Genomic DNA, 25,610 nt, shown 5'->3' with positions numbered 1-25,610 from the left:
AAGCAAATGGTGTTGCCGTATGCCTTCCTGACCAATGGGCAATTATCAGGTTTTTTTGTGAAGAAAAATCTCATTCTGTTCTGATCAGTGGTGTATTTCATACTGGCCCTGCTCTCACCATGATCTCTGTGCGATTGACCAGCTTTGTTTGTTTTGTTGCTGATTTCTACCTGACTAGTGCAGGAATGTGCCAGTAGCCAAGCAGATCAATGGAGCTGGCCCAGAATAGCATGCACTGTGCAATGGTGGTATGGGCATAAGAGTTTATCGTAAGCACATTGCTACCCTCAAACTTTTGTTTGTGGCACGTGTCTGCGTAATCTTATATCAAAGACATATCACAAAGAATATCAAAGGATATTCTATATGCCATGACTTTATAAAATGGATCCTGTCAAGGACATGCAGAGGAACAGCTAAGTCTTATTTTTTATTAGTGTTTTTCCTCATGAATGAAACACTTTTCATTAATTTCACTGAAAGTTCCTATTTCTTTGAAGGTTTGGCTCTGCTCTTTCAACAACACCCTGAAAAATACATCCAGTACCAATTCATTCCACACCAGCTCACTGATTACTCATTTCCTCTGCTTGGTGAAAAAATAGTGAATTGAAGGTCAACTTTTTCCTCTCCTCAGGTAAAAACAACAAATTTAGTTCAGCTGTGTTAAGAGTGAGTGCTGGTGTAAAGATAAAAAGTCACCATTGCCTTGCAAGATCAAAAAATTGGATAGGTGTGGCCCTTTCATTTTGTGGCCCTTCCTACATCGCAAAACGCCACCATTGAGGGATCTGTAGGACTATGGGTCACTGTTTGTAATCCCTCCTCTGTCCGCATCCTAAGGACGCCCTCTCTGCCTGTTTTCTTGCGAGCTCCCTCAGCCACTGGGGTGTGGGTGCTGTGTCCTGGCAGCGGTCAGAGGGAGGGCGGGGCTGAGGACAGCATGTCCTTGCCATCGCCAGCTAACCACAGGCTTTGCTCATCATAGGTGGTTACAGATTCTTGGAGTCAGGGGAACGGGCGGATCTTGGTTACGGAGACAAACACACGTCAACAAAGGCACAACAGGAGTAGGCCTCCCTCCAGTAGTGGAGGCCAAGCAATGGCATTCTTCAGTCTCTTCAGAGAGCATTTATCCCGGTCTGTTTAAAACCTTTCTCATCTAGTTTATCTCCTCTGAAAGGCCCTGGAATCTAAACAGTAGGGGAACTTCAAAAGTGGCGTTTAATGTTATGACATCTGTTTCTGAAAGAAGGCTTTTATGTCAGCAGGTAGATTTCCTAAATTGGGCTGATTTATTTTAGAGCTTGTTACCAGAATTATCATGTGTGGCTTTGTTTTATGAGTATAACCGTGTGTGTGTGTGTGTCTGTCTGTCTGTCTGTCTGTGTGTGTGTGTGTGCATGTGTGTGTGCATGTGTGTGTGCATGTGTGTGTGCGTATATATATGTATATACATTAATTGAGTGTAAGTGGTTTGTTCTTTTGTTATGCTGTTCTATGTGCATGCTACATTTTGTGTAATGTTCTCTCTTTAACCATGACCTGCTAAGTAGGTCTTATGGTACATTCTTCAGGGTCTGAGAATTTCCATCTACGGATGACTTGATCTTGGTTAAATGGCATATAAAACAATGAATTGCATGATTACACAACCAATTAGACGATATTCTGAACAGGAAATTTAATTGAGTCCTTTAGGGTGGAGCACCTTCAGAGTTGAATGACATCACATGCCAACTATCAGTCAATAAAAGACACAACTGCAATTTATGCTGATTGGAATAGAATGAGGAAATAGACTTTTCTCTCCTGCAGGACCTTTAAAGGGACTTAATGCTCTGTTTTATGGCAATGGTGATGTCTCAGTCCCCCTCTGGTGTGCGCTCAGCGAGGTAACTGGCCTGCCTTTTGGGTCACAGGGACATAAATGTGTCCACAGAGGGGTGCGACAGTCGCTGTGGAGTGGAGTGGCAGTCAGCCGTCTTCACAGGTGTTAGTGAACCATTACTCTGGCACAGGTTAGCCACTCAAATTGAGGAGTGTGTGGAAGGAGCAGTCTAGAGGCACTCTAAGCAAAGGTACTGTAGTTATAACCCTTTTAAATGAGTATGCCTAAACAAATGTACATGAATTGTAATTCTAACATTATGGTGGTGTTGTAATTCCAGTAGGTTACCTAATAGGCTGTCCTTATGCATTTCAGAAAAAAAGGCAAACTGAAATAGTGCTCTGTATAGAGAAGAATGGGTTTTACTTAAGGAATAACGGTCATTGTCTCTGCTGTGGGTGACAGTATGAGCTATGAAGCAGGAAGTCAGAGCTTTGTAATAGGGCCGCTCTGGGCCACTTCCTGAGGATGTCAGGGTTTTGAAGAATAAGGAACAGTGCAAGTGACGTGCATCCTGATCTCAGCTTTGTAAACAATGGGTGATTTAGGCCCGGCACCTTTCGTGTAAACACACAGTACTGCAACACACACAGCATGGATCCTGCAGCAAGGGTCATCTGTCACAAAGCGTTTGTGACAGACAGGTTTTTTTTTTCCTCTCTGTGTCTATATCAGGATCACAATGCGCATGTTTTCAGGGTTGGCCCAGAGTTTGGGTCCTGAGAGGGAGATTTAATTTAGTTCAACAATTAGCTAAGTTAGTTCCCAGATGCCCATGAGTACTCAGGAAGGTGCTTGGGTTGTATCACTTCCACTGTTGATGAATGCCTATTCTAATCAGTGTTTTCGGCATCACTGTTTTTTTTTTTATTTGGCAAGAGGTATGAGTTTGTGTGAATTCTAAATTTGTTCTTATTGTTTGAAAGAGTAAAATTATAGTTCAAGTTCAATTATAAAAAACTGATATAAAAATGTATAACTATGGTTCCACTTGGATGCCTCAGCAAGGAGGATGTTGGTCAAGGCAGGCATATACTGAAGGGTCAGAAGGACCAGGACACAAATTGGAACCGATGTGGAGATTATGTTGCAAGTGGGGCTGTGGAGAGACATTTGTTTTTGAATCCAGTTCATTTGCAAGCCTTGCACTACCTTGTAGTCCTTGTAGTCCATTCCAGGAGCACTGGAATGTGTTTGAGGGAGGAACCACATCCACACACGTCCACAGACACAGACACACACAGCAGTAATGTTCCTGAATGAAGAGTGAGCTTTTGGTTAGAAATTGTTTAAATAAGCCAGGTTTTATCTAGGCACTAGCTTTTTTTGGGATCTAAGGCTGTTTCTCTGACATCTAGGAAAATCCAACACAAAGTCCAGCTTCAATTACAAGTAGGTCTGAAATGGATACATCATTGTTTATTGAGTGGATAGTTTAAAAAGTGAGAAGGTTATGTCAGATATAGCTGAGTGTTTCTGAAAAGATAACAATACTTGAAACTGACTTAAAAATGTATTTATTCAACTGAAGGAGAGCAACCCTAATCCCACTGCATATGTCAGTAATTGCATAAGGGTTGCATCACTTCAACACAGTCTCTGACTGGTCCCCCCCTTCTTGCCATGGCTGACATTTTAAATTTGAGGCTGTCGTAGTCACATCCTCTACCTCCACCCATAGCTCCTCCATTGGGCCTGTGGAGATGCCCTGTCTTTTCCCCATCCTGCTTTCGCCCCGCTAAAATCCACCAACATCTGGCTTTGGCTTAAAAACCTGCTTCAAAATCCATTACCAGGCACTTAAAGGCAGCCCCTTGGCCTCATTGCATCCATGTTTTCAATTGCGGTGACTTTGAAGATTTGGTTTACTAGAGATTTAAAGGTCTCTGTCCCAACTGCTGTGGGGGAGCGGGATGGGCAATGTGTAGAAAATGCTAGAGCACCAGGCGTTTGTGCCCTCTGGATGTGCGTGTCATAAAGACTCGAGACCGTGCTGGTGTTCCCCTCATTAAAGGCTGCTGTAACACTCTGTAATTAAGGCCAGCCTCTCCATGTCCCTCTGTCCCTGTCCCCTCCATGTTAGAGAGGGGAAAGATTCTTCGTGTGGTAGAAGATTAAAGGGTAGCTTAGTTCAGAGAATGTAAAAAAAGGGGAAATTGTGGGGTCTAGCTTAGTTGTAAATAACTTGACAGAGATAATGTAGAATTTTCCTTTTAATTTCTTGGCAGAGAAGGTTTTCTGCTGAAATCACTCGTTATTAAAATAATCAGATCTGTCATTTCTGTTTTTTTTTTTTTCTGGGTGCTCTCAACCTCTAACTGGACATGTATCAAATCTGCAGCAACATCCCAAAACGGCCTCCCGCATCATTTGGGTGGCGTCCAGCCGAGTGCGCGCTGTTTACTGTGCTGTAAGCCGGCTTTCTCCGGACTGCTTAGGAAATGACCGTCGAAAGAAGTGTTTATGTTACTTGGATGTGACAGCATGCACCTGGAGGATATTGCAGCATGTGACAGAAAAGGGCAGCTACAGCTGCAGGCCCCCCGCTGACAGCATAGCGGGACGAGATCACACTCTTTTCAGGAGGTTTGGGGGAGAAAAGCGGAATTGTTATATGATCTCACCCCATGTTCTGAATGATTTGAGACTTCCTGTCCCATAATTCCATCATCAAATCACAAATGCCTCCTGAGCAATATGAAGCGTAGCCGCATAAAATTAGGCTTCCTCCCCCAGTCATGTGACTGGTCTCAGACACTGACTGAACATGGTCTTCAGCACCACTTCCATTAATCTCTTGTATCAGTTGAATCGTGAAAGGAGTGAAGGACATCTGAGTCTTTCATCCATTCTTTTGTCCTGTTTCACCCTGTTATCTTGCCTTAATTGTGCATTCTCGCTGATGTTCTGTATGACTAATGCACAACATCTAAATATGGGATAACAGTCTAGTAAACTCTGAGACTTAATTTCACAGGAAGCACATGATTTTGTAGCCTGAAATGTGAAATGTTGACTCTCCTCTCCCTCTTGGCAGATCTGCTAGGGGATGACCAGCAGCTGATCTCAAATGCAGCTCTGCTGCACAGCTCATTCCTGGATAAGGACTCCAACCAGAATGAGCTCCCTCCGGCTGTCCACCTCGGCAACACAGAGAGGGGTGTTTCTGTCCAGAGGGAGGGTGTGGACGCGCTGAACAATCTGACTCACACCCTGGCGGGCCTGAAGATCCCAGCGGACCCAGAGACGGATCTGAACCTGAACCTGAACCTGCAGGTTCGTGGCGAGCCCCTTGGCGCCGTCCCTGACATGAGCAACAGACACACAGACACTGGCGCAGCAGAGCCCAAAAAGGCCAGGCCCCCGTCACTCAAAATGAAGGAGTCCCTGAACAGGCCTGACCCCAGCGAGGTGGACGATGAGGTCCCGGTCCTCAAGGCCAGCTACAACTTTGACCCAGATCAATACGATGACAGCATCAACCCGTTCACCAGCAGCAGCTCCAAGCTGCAGAATTCCCCGCCCCCGTTTGCTGGTGGCATCCAGACAGAACTACCCACGGAGATCTCTGAGGATTCCGCACAGGACGTCAAGCCTTTCAGGATGGAATTTGGCCTGACGGACGATTCTGAGACTAGTGAGACGAAGAAAGCATCACCTAAGAAACTGGGCAAAAAACCTGGCTCCAAACTTACTCCGAAGAAACAGAAACTTAAGCCAGCAGAGTCAAACCTGGAGGGCACCACTGCCCAGAGCTCAGAAATCCCCATCCCCAAATCCTCCTACAACTTTGACGCCAACCAGATGGATGACCCCAACTTCAATCCGTTTGGGGGTAAGGCCAACGTTAGCGGCTCCCCAGTCCTTCCCAAGGGATCTTACTCCTTTGACCCAGATGCCTTCGATGACTCTGTGGACCCCTTTAAGCCTTCCAAAACGCTGGTTGGGGGAGACTCACTGAAGATGGATGCAGCAGTAGAGAAACTGGCAGAAGATCCAGTCAGCCAGAAGCTAGACTTCTCCCTGGAGGCTGAGGGCAAAGGGAGGCAGTCACCAAAAAAGAGCAAGTCTAGGATATTGACGTGAGTACATTCACACACACACACACACACACACACACACACACAGACACAGAGTGATACGTCAAGTCACTATATCAATGATTTCATGAATTTAGATTTATTTATACTTTATACATCGTGTTTTCTTCAATACCGCCTGAAACAGTCGCTGAGCTCCAAAAGACACATGGCAGTGTGAACGTGGCCTCAGAAACGGGCTGATATCACCAGTCGCACATTCACTTCAGGCTGTGCTGCACAGTCTGATTGGTCCTGTTTGAGATGAGCTGACGAATAGCCTGCTCTGCCTGTGAGTCACATTAGAATCACTCCATCGTTCACTAGCGTTCTCTCCAAATGACTTTAATCTCACTAGTTACTTCCAATCCACTACTGTAACGAGCAGGAGCAGGTGAAACTGGACAGTGAAGTGGGACTGGATTTAGAGGATAAACGAGACCTGGATATTGAGCTCTCCGATTACTCTGTAATATGCAGCAGCCATCGCTGATAATACGAATGCAGACAAACTGCCTTGGGGCCTAACGAACATTTCCAGAAATAGATCATGAGTAATGAATAATAACCCACTCTTTTTACAGTGTTCTCTCTCACTGTACATATAAAATGCTTTTATGTGGTCATAATATATTTATAATGTTCCGTAATAGTCTTTGTTCCATCCACACTGTAAAAATGTCCTGGATTTCTGGATGAGGAAAAAAATGGTTTTAGTAAACTTCAAACAGGAGTATTAATTTAATATTGAGGACTGTGTTCTTACTGAAATTTAATGCTTTTCTTTGAAAAACAGGCCCCCTCTCTCCTCTAACTAACCTCACTGTAGCCCTGTACTCCCTCTGTTGTGGGCAATATGCATATGCTCACCTGTATTCTCTCCTTCTATTCCTTTGCCTTCCATCTGCCCCACCCTTAACCTACCCCCACGTGTCTGTCTGTCTCTCCCCTCTGTGGTGTGTGCATCAGGACTGAGCAAGTGCGATTTCTCTGTTTTCTGTTGTAAGTAGGTTCTCTTCTTCCCCCACCCACTGTATCTGCTTTGGCCTGCCCCTCTCCTTGCTATCTCCACGAACACTAAGTCTCACTGCATGGTGCTGGGCTCAGGTGTGTGGGCTACAGTGCCAAGCATTAAGGCTCACTGCTTGTGTGGCCACTAGATCTCCCTGTAGGATGAGGCTTCGTGACAACAGATTGTCAATACATGCCCTTAAATGGGATATGCACCAATATTGGTGAAATTCTGGTTCTGACTTCTGCTGTGACTAAGCCAAACATTCTTTATTTTTTTAAGATACCCTCATTAAATGTTCAGGGAATGAAAACCACTTTATCAAAGGAAAACATTCACGTTGTTATTGTGTTCAGATCACTTACTACATATGTATTTTCAGAGAGCAAAATTTTAGTAGCTCTTACAGAATGGTACCTTTATATATCTTTGACCTTCAGAACACTTTTAAAGAGTAACCTGTTTTTGCTTACTTTGCACACACTTGACACAGAGCTTTTCATTAGAATGCAATATCAGAACAGTTTTATGAGTGTGTAGGATGTAGGGTTTGCTGTGGTCACTTTGGAAGAAGGAGGATGGTTGTCTCAGAGTGACATATCTGAGTGCACATCCTATGAAGACCAAACCTATCTCCCTGTGTTCTTTTGTCTCTCAAATTGAAAGAATTATTGCTTTGGCTCTTCAGTGTCATTTTAAAGGCTTCATATAAAAATGAGGTTTGTGAGAGAAATCACATTCTCTGAAGGGTTGGCCATGCAGGTCTTGATTCTGGACGTCCTCAGGAAATGCCTCAATTATAGCCATAGCATCAGCCTCAGAATGTGTCCTCCCCAGAAACAGAAGCCTAGCCGCTCACAGTGATTCAGAGAGCCACTGGGACCTCATAAGCCCTGTACCCTCTGCCAGCCACGGGCATTATCCCATGCCCAGACAAGACCACATCATGATCATATGGCCCACTATTGATCCCTGTAGTATTAGTGGGCCACATGCATTAACTTGCCTCAGTTGCCTCATTGTTTAAAAAACCCTGGGCACATTGTGACCTCTGAACAGAGCAGTAGCTGAATATGGTTTATGTCTGTAGGGGAAAATGACAACAAAAAAGCATTAGAGGTGCTGTCCTAGGTTGATGACTGTACTGTAACTGTTGCTTTTTATTTTCCCCCTTTGCAGCAAACATTGCACGTTTTTGCATTTGCGCACTGCGGAAGTTTAATGACCCTTCCAATTATTTTTTTATATGGCGACACTTTATTGCATTTCTCTGCTTTCAAACTCAAATTGTGACCAATTGAAGGCACAGGAGTGACATCACAAACTGTGGTAGACAAAGCCTTCTTTCTCTTACAGTGCTAATGACTTCAGTGTGATGTTTGCTCAAGGTCAATATATTCCCATCCAGTGGCACTCAAAGCGCTCAAAGTGCCTCGCTATGACAGCACCTGAAGGACAATGTGCAGCCCAGATGGGATGCCAGTCTCGACTTTGTCCCTGTGTTACTGATGCTGACCTCCATGTTGTTCCCGCAGGAATGCGTGCAAAGTAAAGAAGTATGAAAATCAATCTCTGGTGTTGGACGTCTGTGGTCAGGTAAGGCTATACCTTTACAGACCCTCTTGAACATGTTTTGGCCTCCATCTTACATTTAACAGACAATATTCTACAACGAGAGTATTTCAGAAATGTGGAAGGGGGGGTGGGTGCAAAGATGCAAATCACCAAGTGGCACGTTGTGCACACAATCACATTGTCTAGTGTCACAAAAGAAACATTCAGCCCAGCATTCAGTCTTGAGTGGGTTATTCTGCAGACCCTGCATGTGCAGGCACAGAAGGCTCCCAGTATGGAGAGGGTATCACGTCCAATGGTGAACAGGTTCCCACGCTGGTGAGGGCCTTACTTTTCCCAGAGTGTCCTTGTGGACCTGTGGGCACATTCCTGTCCTAATGATCCATCAATCAGGAGCGCTGCGGTGCTGCCCTGGCACTTTGACAGAGGCATGAGTCATCGCCTTTCATGTGTGGTGCACTGGAGAGACAAGAAGCCACAAGGACAAAAGCAAGGGTGGGAGACCCTGGGCTGAGAGCCTGAGGGTTCTGTATAGTGTTCGGTTAAGTGTGTGCTCAGATCAGTGATTCTCAATTATCTCGCTCTTCTGCACCAGTACCATAATTGCAGGGTATATCTCAGTGCACGCGCAGGCCAATGCTTTATAGAAACATCCTGCAGGAACAGAAAGTGCTTTTCATGCTGTGTTTTTCTGCAAGTCTCTCTGTCTGACTGTTATTGTATGTGAAAATGCATCCGCTGTCCAAAGGAGGATGAGCCCATTGTGTCCCAGGTCCCGGACATCGCCCACCGTGAGGGCCATGCCACCGATGAGGAGAAGCTGGCCTCCACTGTCTCGGGGCAGAAACCGGGCAAGGAGGGCAAAGCTGAGAACGAGGAAGAGTTCCTGGACTGCACCAGCGTGCTCAACAATAACAAGCCGCTGACAGGGGAAGGTGAGCGCAGTAACATTGGTCTCCTAGCATTGGTCCAGCATTCCTCCAGAGAGCCATGTGTGTGTGTGTGTTTACATTCCACCGCGCTCAGCACTATCCTCCTCTGCATAATGGTCCACAGAGAGAGAGCAGCTCAGGGCTGTCATCATGGTCAATGGCTGTTTCAGCTCATGCAAGCTCCTCCAAGCGCACAAGGTCACCTGACCAGCACACAGCATTTCCTTCGTCTGAAGCTGTGTTGTTTCCTCCATCCTTTTCAGCACATTATGTTCTGTTGCCTCAAGGCCTTTGAATAGTTTGAGGATTGTTAACTTTCCCTGTGTTCCTCAGGCTGGTTTCCACAGAATATCATGTGTTACTGAAGATTTAATTCTTCTCTTGACAGAGCCAGTGCCTCCCTCCCTCTCTCCCTCTCTCTCCCTGTCTCTCTCGTCATCCCTTCCCCTCCCCTTCTTTCTTTTCATTGCTCCATCACTCCGCTCTCTCTTGTCTAGCCAAGAGCTTTATCGGTAATAGAACCCCTTGTGTTTAAAGGCTTATGGCTCTTCGTGGCTAAATCTTATTGCAGCCTGTCATCTTACTTACTGTACAAACACAGGATAAAATATTGCTCTCAGTAACACAGGCATCCTACAGTGTTTCGCCCATTACGCTCTCTTACATTCCATTATATGACTGGAGGCTCTTTGTGCCCTTAACTGTCTTTTGCTCAGCTTTGAAGGCAGAAAATGAAAAGGAGTGATATTCTAAGGAAGTTGAGTTGCTCAAATAAATACTCTGAAACGAGTGAAGCAGTTGCCATGGTATCCGTGCCTGTCAGTTCAGTTAAAAGGCGGACATATGACAGTGTGAGGCTGTAATAGGGACTAGGAATTTAGGAACCTTATCTGTAGATCACTGAGTCTGTTCACTGCAGTGGCCCCAGGTCCTGTCTGCAGTGGAGCCCCCTAATCTCTGAGGCATGTTTAAACAAATCAGTTCATTCAATTGTTTGGTAACCCCCTCAAGGGGAGGGAGATGGTGAAATCAATGATAAAAATGTAGGGCCAGAGAAAAGGGTTAGTCATGCTTTCCACATAGCTCAACTCCCCACACACTCATACATATACCTAACAATGCAGCTAACTCAACTCCCTGAATCCCTGTGGTGAAGGTTTATGAAACGTACAGTGTGAAGAGGTGTCATTTTCTTGCACACAGCAGGCAAAGATTGTCCACTGACTTCTGGAATTCTGCTGACATCAACCCAGGGCATGCTGGGAAGTGCACTACAGAGCTTAGGAACTCCCAATGCCTGTAATATCTGGCAGCTTGCAGAAGGCTGTCTCTGACAGACGCCCAATAAGCAGACATCTTTGTTGTGCATATTTTCCTAGGCTGACGTGTACCTTCAGACAGACTTCATTTCAACCCAGTATGATTGCATGACTCAGAGTTTAGATACTTAGGCTCCAGTTATGAAATACTTTGTAACAGATTGAAAAATTTGGAAAATGAGTCAGTCTGAAGAAAGTGTGTGTGTGTGTGTGTGTGTTTGAGTGAGTGGGTGAGTGGGTGAGTGAGTGAGTGAGAGAGAGAGTGAGAGAGAGGGTGAGAGAGGGAGAATTTCTTAAAATAACAAATAATACATTTTCTCCTTGTTATAGTGTCATGCAGAATGTATATGTCAGTATGTCTCAGCAATGTCTTTACATAAGATTCTTTGTGCAGGCAGTCTTTAGTTGTATCATGCCCAATATGTTACACTAGTTTGTATTTATTTTGTAATATGATACTGGAAGTGCATAATGATAGAATTTTAATCTCAGTGAGACCATCTACCTGCATGAAAAATAAACAAATGTAGAGCTTGCCAGACAGCCTGTGCTGACTACATGAATCTGGAGAAAACTAAAACTGAATGGAAAAACTTCAGGCCAATGTTTAGCTGAAGAAATATGCATAATGACACACTCCAGGTACTTAATTTGCAGTTTAGAGATATAGAGCCTGGTGTGCAGAACTGAAGAGTGTTACAGTGGATAAATGCAGTGGCTGTGAAATGAAGAAAACTAGACAATGAAATGGTTAATTTGGATATGACTATTACAGTGAGCGCTGTACTGTTTGGAGTGGATGGTTGAGAAATCTGGAACCCGTTTTATATCCGATGATTTGACTGATCTGATTTGACTGATTCACAGTGCTCATTCTTCAAGAATTTGTATAATTTAGATTAAGGTTTACTCAGTGATCCGGGTGCCTTGACTGAGCTTTGTTGCATCATTGTTTCATAATATCTTACATAATTGTGTGACTATTGTTATAATGATTTAGTGGGGTTTTCTCACATTAGATAAAAATCAACAATTCAACTGCATCATGAGATGCTCTAAGGGTGAAAAATGTTCTGAAGGTAGATTGCCCTTGGCAATTTCATGGTAGATAGATTGAGGAAAGGGATGTGTCACGTTACATTGGATGCTGCTGCCACCTATTGGTAACTAAAAAATGTTAGTTAAACATGCCTTTGAATCAGTGACTCCTATTGTGCATTATCTTGAAGAAAGGAAGGATTTGTATTATTCAACTAAAAAATGCAAGAAACTCTTTCCCTTTGTATTACTTATAAGAGAAATACCTATATCACCATTACCAAGTTTCCAAAAGGTGTATTCATTTGTAGCATCTGTATATTTTGGGTGTTGTGTTAATTTTATATTCTTGATTGTTGGCCTGAAATGTGCATTTTTTTTTCCAATAAGTTGATGTATGACCTTGGCAAACAGTTGTTTTTCATGAAATTAGCATCTGTAGATTTTAACTCTTTAATTCTGTGTTGTTTCCCCCAGGGATGGATGTGAGAATCACAGACATCCAAGACGAGAAAGACTCCTGCTTTCCTGTAAGTACACTCCAATATCCAGGTCAGGCACCATGTGGGGCTGTGGTACCACATAGTGGTGATCATTTAAAAGGCTGCCAACACTATTGGATCAGTATAGCACTGTTCTACATGATATAGCTTGAAAATGGAGATGTTTTATGGAGTGCGCTGCAATATTGGTGTGGACGTCCTTCTAGATACATGCACATACAGGGCTAGTCATCTACCAGACTGGACCAAATGGATTTCCTGTTAGTGCTTTCATCATTGGGATACAAGAAAATAGAGTGCTTCCTATGGATTGGAACTCCAGCTCCAGTATAAAGGTCTAATATGTGTGTATGACTGGTGTTGTGGGTAAATATAATCCCCTACTGTTAGGTCTATGATAGATACCGGTTGAAGCACCTGAGTTTTTTTCAGTATTATTTTGTGAATTAAGAACTTCATTTACCACATGTGAAGCAAATAGAAGGTAATGATGATGGATTATCCATAGTTGTTAGCTGCCATTAAAAGTGCTCTGAAAGTTTTTTGCCCATCTTATATGTAAAACATAATCATTTGTTGGGAGCCCCGATGAACATGTACTGTGGACTCATGTTTTTCAACAGCTTGTGTTGTCCACTAGATGGTGGTAAAGTGCAAGTTCTTCAGCTGTGAAGGCTGGTTTCCCATGATGCCACCACATGACAAACATGTTGTAATGTAAATCTTCCTAGCTAGATTATTATTAAATACTTAGTGTGTAAAACATTCATAAAAAAGTTAACTATAATTTCTCTGATACCATTGGGAGTTGTGTATCTAAATTATATATAGCCAAGAGGTTTAGAACAGAACAGAAAGGTGAGAAGAGTAATCACTAGTACCTTTAATTTGCATATGAGGACTGACACCAGCAAACCTGCCATACAGCCTATTACTACAGCCTATTACTACGCATTGATAGACCCATTCTGTATTACTGTTGATTGCAAAAGAGCAGTGTATGGTTGTATAGGTATGTTTGTCATGGTTTGAGCAGTAACATCATAGTGACCTACATAAACTGGAAACTCATAGGACCCAGAGGAGCATATACAACATCATGAAGTATGTGGCAAACACAGGTTTAATCAGCCTAAGAGGACTAATAGGGTTTCCTGTGCTCTGAACCCACAGACTTTGTGAGCACTTGAATAACGGTGGAAAGTAGGTTACGCATTTGCATCAGCGCTGATGTGATGCTCGGTGATGACTAACAACGTGGTGTGTTCATATAAATATAATATATATAATATAAATGTATAATGTTCTCTTGCCTATAGCCTTACTGCCTGAGAAGAACATCTGTAGACACTTGGCTCATAATATAAATATTATTTATCTTGCTGTTGTTTCTCCCTGTTTGAATTGCCGAATTATGGCAAGATGTTCCATACTGTGCACAATCTTTGTGAAAACTAGAAAATGTTGTTTTTTTACTGTAGAAAAACAATTGGGATTTTTATTGTTATTAATGTTTGAAAGTCACACAAGACCTAGTCTCCTCTCCCTCCCTCCATCCCTCCAGATGTCAGTTCTCAATCTCAATAATAATAACTTCCTGATAGACTAAACCTTTTTTTGTAAGATAGGATTCTTCAGGAAAGCTAAATGTCAGGTGTGAAAATTGTGTTCTCTTTGTTCTCTTTGCTAGTCATATTGGTTTGGTTGTCTGTGAGACTGCTGCTTATCAGTTGAGGAACTGGCACCTTTTCCAAAACCAATCACGGAATGAATGAACGATCATGTTCCTATCAGCATTGACTGTGTGCCCGTCTTGCGTGACAGAGATAAAGATGTTCTGATAAAGGGGATTATTATATTACATCATAATCCACATAAGGACAGCTAGAGAGCGATTACTGACAAGTTGGCCGGATTTAGTTGCGTGAGGATTTAGCTTGGTTGAAGAAAAGAGGAACTCTGCATGATTATAACTAAATGTGATGAATTTGGAACCTCTGTGGTTTTCCGATGTCTCAGAACTCAATACCATCATCAGACTATTCCTTTGTTTTTTCATTTTTTCATAGTGGACACAGAGGGTAATTTTGAGGATATACTGTAACATTTGGTTCACTTTCTCCTAGGTGGAGACTCACTAAAGTGGCTGAAACTGGAAAAGTAATCCAATGCAGAACGTTCAAATGATTAGTAAAAGATGCAGACCCAAACCTCCCATGTGCGTTTGGAAGACACTCAGGGGTGCTGTATAGGACTGACATGGTGCCGCATGGAGGAACTGATGTCCGGTTGTCCCTGAGGTCACAACCTTGACCCCCGCTGTCCTTGTGCTCCTTCCCACAGTATGAAGACCCCTCCAGAGCCAAAAGCACAAAGCTAGCAGGAAGCGAGAACCATGACAAAGCAAGTCCAGTTCTCGATACCATCTGCATCAGTGAGGCTGACAAAGCAGCTGTTCTTACCCTGATCAGAGAAGAGGTAACTGTTCTATTTCGCATGCTGTTTCACTGGGCCTGTCAGCTGTTTCTGCCCTCATTTACCCCTGAATTGACTTCATATCCACCATTTTGCAGTATTTTGAAGGGCTCATATTCAGTCAGTAATATGTCCTGTTGGAGTTTTACTAATGTTCCTAGGAACACACACCTTTACAATGAGTATCACAGGCTTCAGTAAAGACTGCACCTCTTCTGTTGCAGATCATAACCAAGGAAATTGAGGTCAACGAATGGAAGAAAAAACATGCAGAGAGCAGACAGGAAGTCATGGAAATGAGGTTAGTTCCACCAGAGGTGTCCCCTGTAAAGTTTCAGAACTTTTCTCACCACATGAAAATGCTGAGCTGTGGTGAATTGACTCATTCATGCCCATTCATTTATTTGTAGGAAAATTGTGGCAGAATATGAGAAAACAATTGCACAGATGATAGGTGAGTGGTTGTATTCTGCATTTTGCTGTGTTGTCTGAAACATTCCATGAATTGGCTTCTGTCACACTGTATCGATGCATAAAGAAAAGTGTGCTATGGAAGCAGCATGTTGCTCCAGTAAATGTTAGCCCACCAGATCAGCATGTCTGTCATGACATTACGGCATTCTGCACCCCACAGAGGATGAACAGCGCACTACCATGAACTCCCAGAAGAGTGTCCAGCAGCTGACCATGGAGAAAGACCAGGCCCTGGCCGACCTCAACTCCGTTGAACGCTCCCTCTCTGACCTCTTCCGGAGGTACGAGAACATGAAGTCCGTCCTCGAGGGCTTCAAGAAGGTATGTGCACTCTGACAGGAGCATTCCAGAGCACCTGCTATTGAAAAATAACATCTGATGTAACACATGATGTATTTGCACGTGTACATCTTGCGCCATTTGTCTAGGCGTTCTTGCTGCTAATGCTTCATTTACAATGTGTAAGTAATGTTTTTTTTTTCCTGATGGGTTTCTCCATGTTGAATTTCCAGAATGAAGAGGTGCTGAAGAAGTGTGCACAGGAGTACCTGGCCAGGGTGAAACAGGAGGAGCAGCGCTACCAGACCCTCAAGATACACGCCGAGGAGAAACTAGACAAGTAAGATGGAAGCAGGTCTGAACAGTCAGTAGTAAGATAGAGTGGAGGGGAAATGTCACAGCTCCAACTAGGGACTATCAGTCGATTATTGTGAAGCTGGCAGTACTGGGAGAGGATATAACCGAATGCATAGGGGTCAGCTCCTCCTGTGCGCTCATATATCCCTCTCTCTCCCTTAGGGCCAATGAGGAAATCGCTCAGGTTCGCTCCAAAGCCAACTCTGAGAGCCTGGCTCTTAATGCTAGCCTGCGGAAGGAGCAGATGAAAGTGGAGTCTTTGGAGAGAGCCCTCCATCAGAAGGTGAGCGCTGAAGCCGTGGTGAAACATTCCTATGCTCACTAAAAAAAATAGCTCCACCAGGGGGCTCCAGCAGTTGTGGGTTTACCGTGTGTGTTACCCTGTTGATTGTGCCATTTTGTATGTGTTCATTACTGTGAAGGTGGTGCATTTTGAAAGGTGAGAGCTCTGTATACATAAGTCCTGTGAAGTGCAGTCCTCTCCCTGCTATTCTTTGAAATAGTCATACTTCTTTGACAATTAACAAGCATCACTTGTTGTCATTTTCAGAATCAAGAGATCGAAGAGCTCACCAAGATCTGTGACGAACTGATTGCTAAAATGGGGAAGACAGACTAAAAGAAAAAAACGCCTCTAGAGACCTAGGCATAATCCCTCTGCCCATGCCTCCCCTCAGCCCTGCCTATATCTCCTCAACACTGTGCATGTGACCGCGGATAACACCCAGAGCTTCCCAGCAATCAGCCGATTCCTCTAGAATGCCTTGCTGTGCTGACAAATTAGGTATCACATTTTGACAGTCTTGATTTTTCAAATGAGAAGGCGCACAGGACTCCTAGCAGGTGCAGGCTGTCATCTGACTCCAACGTCCAGCATGCAGACGAAGACCTGAGGATGAATCAAAACCCTTAAGATAGGTCGTCTTTCTGAACAAATACACTCATGTGATGGTTCCTTTATGTGACTGTGCGAGTATTGCACATCTATCTAATTAGTTGTTTGTGGAAATGACAAGATTAAAATTAAGAAAATTTTTTCATTTCCTTACTTTTGCTCTACATGATTGAAAATCTTTTCTTATTTTTTTCAAACAGCATTTGGCTACTTTACGTCTTCAGTGGCAAGAGAAACTCTTGACAGGATAGGGGAGATGCTTTTGTCGGATGGATGAGAGTGAGATAGGGAGGGTGGAGATAATTTGCTCAGGAAATGAGTGGTAAATGAGACATAAATCCCTTAGTTCCTGGGATTAGTTGGGCCTAATCCCAACTACTGCCCCTGTAACAGTAGGAGTGGAAACATTGACCAATACATTACATCTCCACCTCTTTTTGCGAATTTCAAATATACAAAAAAGAAAACAAGTTGTATTTTATTTGCCCTTGGCTAAGTAAGGGCACTGCTCTGCTTTTTTAGAAGCAGTGGTACTTTGTTCTTAAATTTTCGATGCGCTCTTAGTTGTGCCTATGGATGGGAAATCAAAAATTGAGCCTCAAGTCTCTTTGACATTGGGATCCAGGGATCAGAACCCATCCTGCATTAGTAATATGCACTTAAAGCTATACAAGGGTAGTTTAGTCAATATAGATGAGCTGTAATAGTGATTTCCCCCACTACCTAATCAGTGGAGGTGTTGCATCATCGCTAGCGATGCACAAATGCAGGCTAAAGCTACAATAGTGCTGTTGCCATTGTATACCAGTATACCTGTACATCCATTGTGACATTGGAACCACAGCATTGTATTTTAGCAGTTTGCGTTTTTCTCCACAAAAGTAGATAAGAGTACAGTTTCATGAATTCTGGTTTTCTTGATAAATTTTGCACTGCCCAAGAAAGCGTGATGCTTAGTAGTAAAAAGTATGAAATCCTCATTTTTACTGCATGGACTTCTGTGTGATCATGAACAGCAAGTTCTTTTATCAGGCCAAATATCAGCCTTATGGGTACAGAATGGGTTTAGCAAATGCTGATGTACTGTAACAGAAATGACTGAAGTGAATAAGAACATGTATGAATAAATACATAACTTGGGAGTGTATTTGAAAACAATTGTATAACCTTTCAGGTGTATATGGACGAGTTCCTCTCTCTTTTGCAGGTTGTTGTTGTTTATGTAATTCTCCTGATACTTATGCTCCAAAGAATCAATTTAAGAATCTGTAAAATGATCAAGTGTTTTTTTTTTTTCAAAGCTGAAATGGACACAACCTAACTGAAAAGATATGTTGTTGCTGAATGAGTTTGTTACCACCATAAAAAGACAACCTGAGTTTGTAAATCTTTCGTTAACTGCCTACATTTCTCCACTTTTCAAAAGTGTTTGCGGGTTATGACAGGAGAAAGTGCCAGGGAAGCGCAGTGGTTGGTCTGGCTTCTCCCATCGTTTTCTATACACCCGGTCTGGAGGTCTGCCAAGACTGAAGAAAAGCCTTTTAGCCTGAGAGGCAGTGTCTCAACGAACATCACCCCAGCTGTAGCTGCTCTCATTCATTCATAAACACACACACACACACACACACACACACACACACACACACACACACACACACACACACACACACACACACACACACAGACATACACTTTCAGTTGCACCAATACTCCATTATCAACTGAAAAAAGACAGTGCTTTCTTTGTGCCAAAAGGAGAACATTTTCTTAAGTCTGAATTCAGAAAGTCTGACAGTGATGTTGCAGCAACTAACACATCTTGTTCTATTTTTCTTTTTCTTTCTTATTTTTTTCTTTCTTATTTTTCTCTGTTAAAATTTTCTTTTTCTTATTTTTCTGTTAAATTTTTGTTTGATCACATTTGTTTTATACAGAAAAGACATTGTCATTAATATTTGTAAAGTGGAAAGAAAACTGTAGTGAAATTATAATGTTTACTAATATATATTTTGTCCATATCTCATTGCCTGAATAAAAATCTGTAATTATCAGTGGGTGTGGTGGTATATGTGTGAAGTAATTTGCTGACTCTTCATTTAGGGACTGAAATGACTTAATGTGATTCAGTGCTTCTACTCAGCCTACTGTGACATTAGTGGCATACAATAACTGAATTTCATATTTGAACTATGGACATGCCAGAATAGTAATAAGGACTTCTTACTTGTCCCAGGTTTAACATTAAATATGTATCAATATTTCTGTATCCCCACACTCTTCAATCCTCTTATATTCAGCACTAATAGACCTTGACACTAGGCCATGTGAGCCCGAGAGGATGATGGTTATTAATCTTCACAGACGCACGTTTTGCCCTTGTGGTAAAGGGCAGCAGCAGCATGGCCCATATACGTGTCCTGGAGGATGGACCTGGAGGCATTCACCCTGGAGATAAAGAACCTTAGGGGCAATCATTCACAATTATGCACAAATCATTCACACTTATTTTAGCATTCACCTGTTTTTCCTGAAGGATCATATTGCGATTTCCAGTAAAGATGATGCAGTGCTTACTGTAAATCAGAAGAAGAATTAAAGGAAATTAATCCGATTGTGCTGTATAATCTGCATAACCAGCACAAAGATGAGATGTCAAAATGTGGTTAACTTTTAAAAAAAAAAAGTGTGTTTGAGAGTTTTTTCCAGGACACTACTTATATGACTAGCAAAATGTTGGTGATAAATTCCAAATACAGAGAGAAAAGTTAGAGATGAGGATTAAGGGAAGAGGGAAAAAGTCTCCTTCCAGGCCCTCTACTGTCTTCAGTCTGGCCGTCTGAGGTGGTTGGATTAGAACTTGTTAGATAGACACTACTTGACTAAGAATCTCCATCCAGAACCCACAGCTTGCCTTCTGTGACACAGCCAAATGGGTGGTGTGATAATTTTACCCAAACAAGTGACCACAAATGACAGCAAAAAGCGTGGCAAACTTTACTGAGCTTGCCTTAAAAATGAGACCAGAAAAATAAGGAGAACCTCCGTACAACACAGTGTGGCTGCTGAGGGGACCGGTGTCCCCTTGGTGGGTGCAGCAGTTAAATCGAACCTCATTAAATCCATTATCCGGAGGTGCTGTGTGTGCAGACCAGAGAGGGATTAGCAGTAAGACCTTAATACTCCTCAGCGCTGTCCTGTCTCTCCTACCCTCGCCACATTCCAGCATAGCACCCCGACCCAAGCAGCACCATTAAGATTCTCCTGATCTCGCTGCTGCTCGCTGCCCTGGCAGTTCACAGTAAGTGTGCCATCTGTTCATCTGTCTGGCAGCTGCCTTTTAGGCCTCAGAAGAAGGTATGCTACAGGTTGTTACCTGCTGTACTCTCCATCAGATATGGCTGTTGTTTTCTTTTTTTTTTAAAGAAAGAGGAAGTGGTGCCACAGTGGTGAAGTGCTTCTCCATTCTCTGGAGTGGCAATTATTAGCAACTAGATTTAATATGAGTAATATCAGCCGCCTGATAAGGGGACACAGTTTCCGGTCAGGGGCGCCAGCGCAGGCTCTTGAGTCAAGCAGTGTCCCTGCTGCATTCCTGGTGATACGGAGCTATATTTACGGCATCCGGTGTGGATGTGTGTGGCAGGGCCACGTCTGGTCACCGGTGCCACCAGTCCCGACATGTGGCGGGCGGTGTTGTGGTCAGCTGAGCCCCAGGTCACATGTGCGCTCTCTTGTGTGAAGGTGAGGCGTTGAAGTGCCACACCTGCGTGGCGGCCAACGAGGAGGAGTGCAACCGGCAGGGCTCCGCCAGCTGCCCACAGTACGCAGACGCCTGTTCCACCATCACAGGGCCAAGTAAGTAGAGCCGCTCAGCAGGGCTGGATCCAAAGGACTTACTTTTGACAGGGTCTGAAAACAGACCAAAGACCCACTGAGTTCAGGATCAACTGATGTTTAGTACTGAGCATACCAGATAAAGGTCACATAGTGGCCATGAGGTGAGCACAGTGGTCACAGCACCCACTGTGTAAAAGCTTTTCACATAGCCATTATCTACTGAACCCTTTGAGTACAGGCACTTAGCACAGGTATTAATTTACAGGATGCAGTAAGCACACACTTTTCATTGTGAAGTCACACGCTTATTATCTTGCATAAAACATGGCTACAGAGAGGTTCTGGACCTACGGGGAAGAGTCAAAGTTAATGAGTATTCAAGAGTGCATGTGTAACTGATCACTTTTAATGAAGGTTAATGTGTGGTAGTGTAACATTGCAGCTGGTAGTGTAACATGGCATATACCTTGATACCAGCATACAATGGTAACAAGAGCAATGATCACAGGGATGCTGAAATGGAGTATTTTACAGCCCCAGTGGTCAAAAGCAAGCTGAACATTTCCGACATGTTTATTTTACTTTTTCAGGCTGTGATGAGTTGCAAGAGGCAGTAAACATTTTTTTGGGGAGCTAAGGTCAAACAAATTTAATACCCACTATTTGTAGGCTCCTCTTTAGTACAGTACACCAAATATCCACAAGATGGCACCATAAAACAGGATTCAATTGTTATGCACATCATATGCCCATCTGCATAAATTGACCTGGCACTGAAGTATGAAAGTACCTGTCTTTGCAAATTTCCTTTTTGGTAAGATATGCCTGAATATTCATGTTTTTTTCCTTTGTGGTTTTAACTCACTGACTCTAAGGATTATGTATTGCATGGGTTTTACAGTATAGATATGAACTGCTATAGAACTATATGAACTGCTGTTACACCTTTATTAACTATGACTGAACTCTGATGGGTTCACACTGTGTAAGAAGGGAAGAGCTGTAAATATGGGCTGTTGGAGTATTTTCACAATTCACTGCCTGAATAAGAATATTAAAGTCATAAAACTATCACGGACTCATAAAAAGGAGTTAAAGCGTACTTCTCTCTGTTCTTCGGTATGTGAAACACATCAGAAGCATAGAATGGATTCCGATTACACACGAATATCCAGTGAGATATGATTCTGTTATTGCAAAGTTTAGTTTCTGTTGTCCGTCACATCAACCCCACTGATAAACGCATTTTAAAAGCCAGGAAATTACATATGCATTTTTATCTTTTTGTCAGCGCTGGAAAGTGGTGATTTAAAGTGGGGTTCGTGCTCTCAACCAACCCCCTGTAATCACAGTGTGTGTCAGTTGCTCGTTGTTTATACAGGCCCAGCCTTTAGCCCGCTCATCACTTTGGCCTGCGTGCAAAAATCCAACCGAGAACATTTATTAACAACATCCATCTCTGCCTGTGATATGCCCTGAGAGTGCGGAGGGGGCCGTGGAAGATTGCAACAGTCTGTATTTTAATTTGGGCCAGGGCCAGCGCACCCCAGGGGCTGGAGGGCAAAAAGCGCCTGATTAATCCAAGTTTCTCAGTCGCCGCAGTTCTTTTAATAGCCCTGACCAGATCTCGCCTCAGATTGAAGGGGAGACTTACTGGGAAATAGTGATTCAGCATGCCCGCGCCGCGTTGAGATTGCATTGCTAAGCCCCCGCTAACTCCCTCCACATGTGTGCCGGTTGGATGTGCTGAGGCAGCACTTTGGGAAGAGAAAGCCACATGGCGCGGCATCTCCTGTGGGTCGGAGGGCAGAAGTCGGCCGCATCCCAGAGGAGGAGAGAGATGGGGTGAAGGGGCAGGGCTTCCCGCTGGGTTAACCCCTTAGCAGGCAGTTTGTGAGCCAAGGAAGAAATAACAGGCAGCTCCAAATGGCCACAGGGTGCGGTTGCTGGTACTGTGCTTGGTGAATTTCCAAATAGACATTTCATAACGTCACTGGAGAAGTCATAATCCCTGGTGTGAAGTGCCTTTTCCCAAATAAATGAGATCTCCAGCTAAGACCTTTTCTTAGGAAACAGACTCCCTAGCGTAATGAACATGTCCTGACCCTGCAATTGCTCCAGAGCACTGTAACTGTTCAGTATTGGTCTGTCATGAGAGTTTATGTGTGTAGCATAGCTTAACTGAGTAAAAGTACCCAAATAAACACAAAATTTCTCAGGCTCATCTGTCACTGTACTGAACTGACACTAGGTATTTGATCATCAGATGACTTCATCATATGTGAGTATGATCAGTGTGTCTCTCATCCTCATCATTGTGGGTCTGATCTCACCCCACCACAGACACCGTGATGAAGTCCTGCTCCTACAAGTCCTTCTGTGACAAGGCAAACCAAGGAAACTCAGGAGCCAAGATGGAGTGCTGTTTCTCTGATGACTGCAATGGGCCTCACAAGGGCCACAGACACAATGCTGCAGGGGCCCTGGGCTCCAGCCCCTCCCTGCTGCTAGGGGCCTTGCTGCTTCGAGTGGTCTTCGGCCACCTCTAACACCACCCCACCCCCAACTTCACTTTCTTGCCAGGTGTGTGTCTGTGTACCCCAGACCGCTTGTGTGCTGAGGGGGTAAGACTGTGTTAGTAATGGCTGGCCGCACAGGCACAATGTAGGAAAAGCACCAGGACGCGCTGGTATTGGATGCAGTGTTATGGCTGGTTAGTCTTATCTTTACCCACTTTATGGTATTTTACAAACCTAATTCTATTCTCTGTCATGTAGGATGAAATTATTCCGAAGTGACACATCTGAAAATCTAAGTGGTCACTGCCATTGTTCTGAAGTTTATTGTAACTGAAATATCATGATCCATACCTGAAATTATCAGGTACATCTCATAAGAGATCAGAGAAGAGAGGGGTCATTATATCTGTATGTACAATAGCCATCTTCTGCTAAGTAGAAAATGGAAAAGTACCCTTATTTTCAGAATTAATCACAAGACAGCCAGACTGGGAGTTCTCAGTTTACATACTTTCATTTAACGTCAGGGTGCATGACAAACTTTGAAGCTAGCGCTGTATTCTTAACTCTTTCAGTTTCACTTAGTGTTTACATTTACCTTAACAGTCATAAACTTTATATGTGACGGGTCTTTCCAAGGTTTTTCAAAGACCAAAGATTACCAATGACCTTGCAAGTTGATTGTGACATACAATCACGCTGAAACAGAGAATTTCGAAAATGGCTGCTTGTAGCTGGCTCTTTTTTGTCATTGTTGTTATTTTTATGCTTATGGGCTAGTTACAAAATAAACATGCACTTTGCACCCAAACATCCAATCTGTCCTTTATTTTCCATGATACCTGTCACTAATGCACGACTGTCAATTTGCTTTTTTTTTGCTCAAATCTAGTCATTTAATGTGAAGAGGAAGCATGTTTGTCAAAATCAATACCAATGACAGCCAGAGGCACCAATATGTTCATGGCTAATGACAGCCTTCTCCCAGTGACCTCTGTCGAATAAGAACAGAATGAGAACGGAAAAGCCGTCCTCCCCGCTGACACCAAACTAGACAGAAACAAGCTCTGCCACTGCTGAAACAAGCTCCGTTCCACCTGATGAGGCAGATGATACCAGCGGCAGGAATAATTTGGAGAGCCCAACTGTCTTACAAAGTTCAAAGTCAAGGCTGGCAAAAGGTTATTACTCCTCAAAGGATAGCTGAGGAAGGCTTTCTAAACGCAAGCAAGGGCAGACAGTGATACAATGAGGCACACAACAGTTTAGCTTCTACTGTGTTGAATCTTGTCTAATGATGCATCCATTCTAATTGCTAATTCTTGCTTATTGCTGTCTTGCTAGTTGCTAGTTCATGTCTGATATACTATGAACTCGAGTATGTTTTAATAGTGGGAATAGCTGTGAAATATCAGTGTATTCAAAAAGCCCTCATCCTTCGGTGGTAGACTAAACAAAGCATCTACGTAAAGATTAAATTCCAAACATAGCATGCTAGTTTAAAAGTAAGGTAGAAAGTATTTTCATTATAAAATGGTATCATGAACTGTATGAGATTAATTAAAGAGTGACAGATGTAATAGAAGTCGTGATGTGATGTATGTGCCAGAAACCAACAACTGATGTTAAAATTGATAAAATTGGTCGGAGCACTTTAGACACTCTGGGTTACAGAGAAATCAGAGAGTGTACAGCGAGCTGAGGTGGTGACTCTTTCACCTTCACCAGACAGGTGCGTACACTCACCTTACGCTCCACAGCTCATTCCAAAGGCGGTATGACACTCACTTCTCAGATTCACACTGTGAATGTGTAACATACAAGTCAGGAATGAACCAGTTGAAGGGAATGGTAAAACTGGTTCCATGCACACAAACACGAACAGGAACAATGCGTTTCTTAAGAGGGAGGCGTTAGGCCTACTGTAAAACCTGCAAAGGAATTCCCTCCTGCCAGTGTTACCATTCATTGATGTTTCCTTTGCTTATGACATCATCAAGCACAATTTTCCACATGGGAGGAGCATATATAAGCCCAAATTACTTTTAATCTTTTCAGTAGATAATAACAGAACGCATACTTGCATATTTAAACAACAAAGCTGAGTTTTCTGTTTATATATTTTCATTTAATGTCAAGGATGCTGCAGGCAACTTCGTAGAAAAGCCGGCTGCAATCTCTGGAATGCAGCTAAATTACAGGTGAGTTAATGAAGACACAAACAGGCAATAAACATGACTCAAATGAACCATTTAAAGCAATGCATGTAGGTTGTGTGCAACAGATTTAAGATGACTGCAATGGCACCACAAAATGTCATGCAGCCGTATATTTGAGAGTGTGTTCAAAAAGCTATTGTCTCTAGCAGGTTGTGCATGACTGGCATAGCTTTCTATTTGTACTGTATGCATTTGATGTGTGGGAG

At 43.2% G+C, this 25,610-nt stretch overlaps 2 protein-coding genes across 4 annotated transcripts in view; both read left to right on the top strand.

Moving 5' to 3' along the window:
* Positions 1 to 18,640, top strand: part of LOC118776304 (transforming acidic coiled-coil-containing protein 1-like) — a 36,993-nt gene extending 18,353 nt beyond the window's left edge. For 2 of the 3 annotated variants that reach the window (XM_036526545.1, XM_036526543.1), the window contains exons 3-13: positions 4,929 to 5,973; positions 8,518 to 8,578; positions 9,306 to 9,492; positions 12,324 to 12,376; positions 14,693 to 14,827; positions 15,049 to 15,125; positions 15,235 to 15,278; positions 15,459 to 15,619; positions 15,811 to 15,917; positions 16,097 to 16,217; positions 16,485 to 18,640. In XM_036526545.1, coding sequence (XP_036382438.1) covers positions 4,929 to 5,973; positions 8,518 to 8,578; positions 9,306 to 9,492; positions 12,324 to 12,376; positions 14,693 to 14,827; positions 15,049 to 15,125; positions 15,235 to 15,278; positions 15,459 to 15,619; positions 15,811 to 15,917; positions 16,097 to 16,217; positions 16,485 to 16,553 — 2,060 coding nt within the window. In that variant the 3' untranslated portion in view covers positions 16,554 to 18,640. The remainder of the gene's footprint in view (positions 1 to 4,928; positions 5,974 to 8,517; positions 8,579 to 9,305; positions 9,493 to 12,323; positions 12,377 to 14,692; positions 14,828 to 15,048; positions 15,126 to 15,234; positions 15,279 to 15,458; positions 15,620 to 15,810; positions 15,918 to 16,096; positions 16,218 to 16,484) is intronic. The other variant, XM_036526544.1, reaches the window with a different exon arrangement.
* A 613-nt stretch (positions 18,641 to 19,253) lies between these two features.
* Positions 19,254 to 23,215, top strand: si:ch211-113d22.2. Its single transcript, XM_036526191.1, has 3 exons — positions 19,254 to 19,296; positions 20,571 to 20,684; positions 23,010 to 23,215. The coding sequence occupies exons 1-3, from the start codon at positions 19,254 to 19,256 to the stop codon at positions 23,213 to 23,215; spliced, it is 363 nt and encodes a 120-aa protein (XP_036382084.1).
* The last annotated feature ends 2,395 nt before the right edge of the window (positions 23,216 to 25,610 follow it).

This window comes from Megalops cyprinoides, chromosome 4 (assembly GCF_013368585.1).
Source record: "Megalops cyprinoides isolate fMegCyp1 chromosome 4, fMegCyp1.pri, whole genome shotgun sequence".
Classification (NCBI taxonomy): Eukaryota; Metazoa; Chordata; class Actinopteri; order Elopiformes; family Megalopidae; genus Megalops; species Megalops cyprinoides.
The sequence above is the reverse complement of the archived record's forward strand: the minus strand, read 5'-3'. Positions and strand labels throughout refer to the sequence as shown.

Bases quoted from the DNA above. Each gene is read 5' to 3' on its own strand.
- si:ch211-113d22.2 (XM_036526191.1), top strand. From the start codon at position 19,254: ATGGACCTGGAGGCATTCACCCTGGAGATAAAGAACCTTAGGG. The intron at 19,297-20,570 runs GCAATCATTCAC...TCTTGTGTGAAG, and splicing joins GGAGATAAAGAACCTTAGGG to GTGAGGCGTTGAAGTGCCAC. The intron at 20,685-23,009 runs GTAAGTAGAGCC...ACCCCACCACAG, and splicing joins TTCCACCATCACAGGGCCAA to ACACCGTGATGAAGTCCTGC.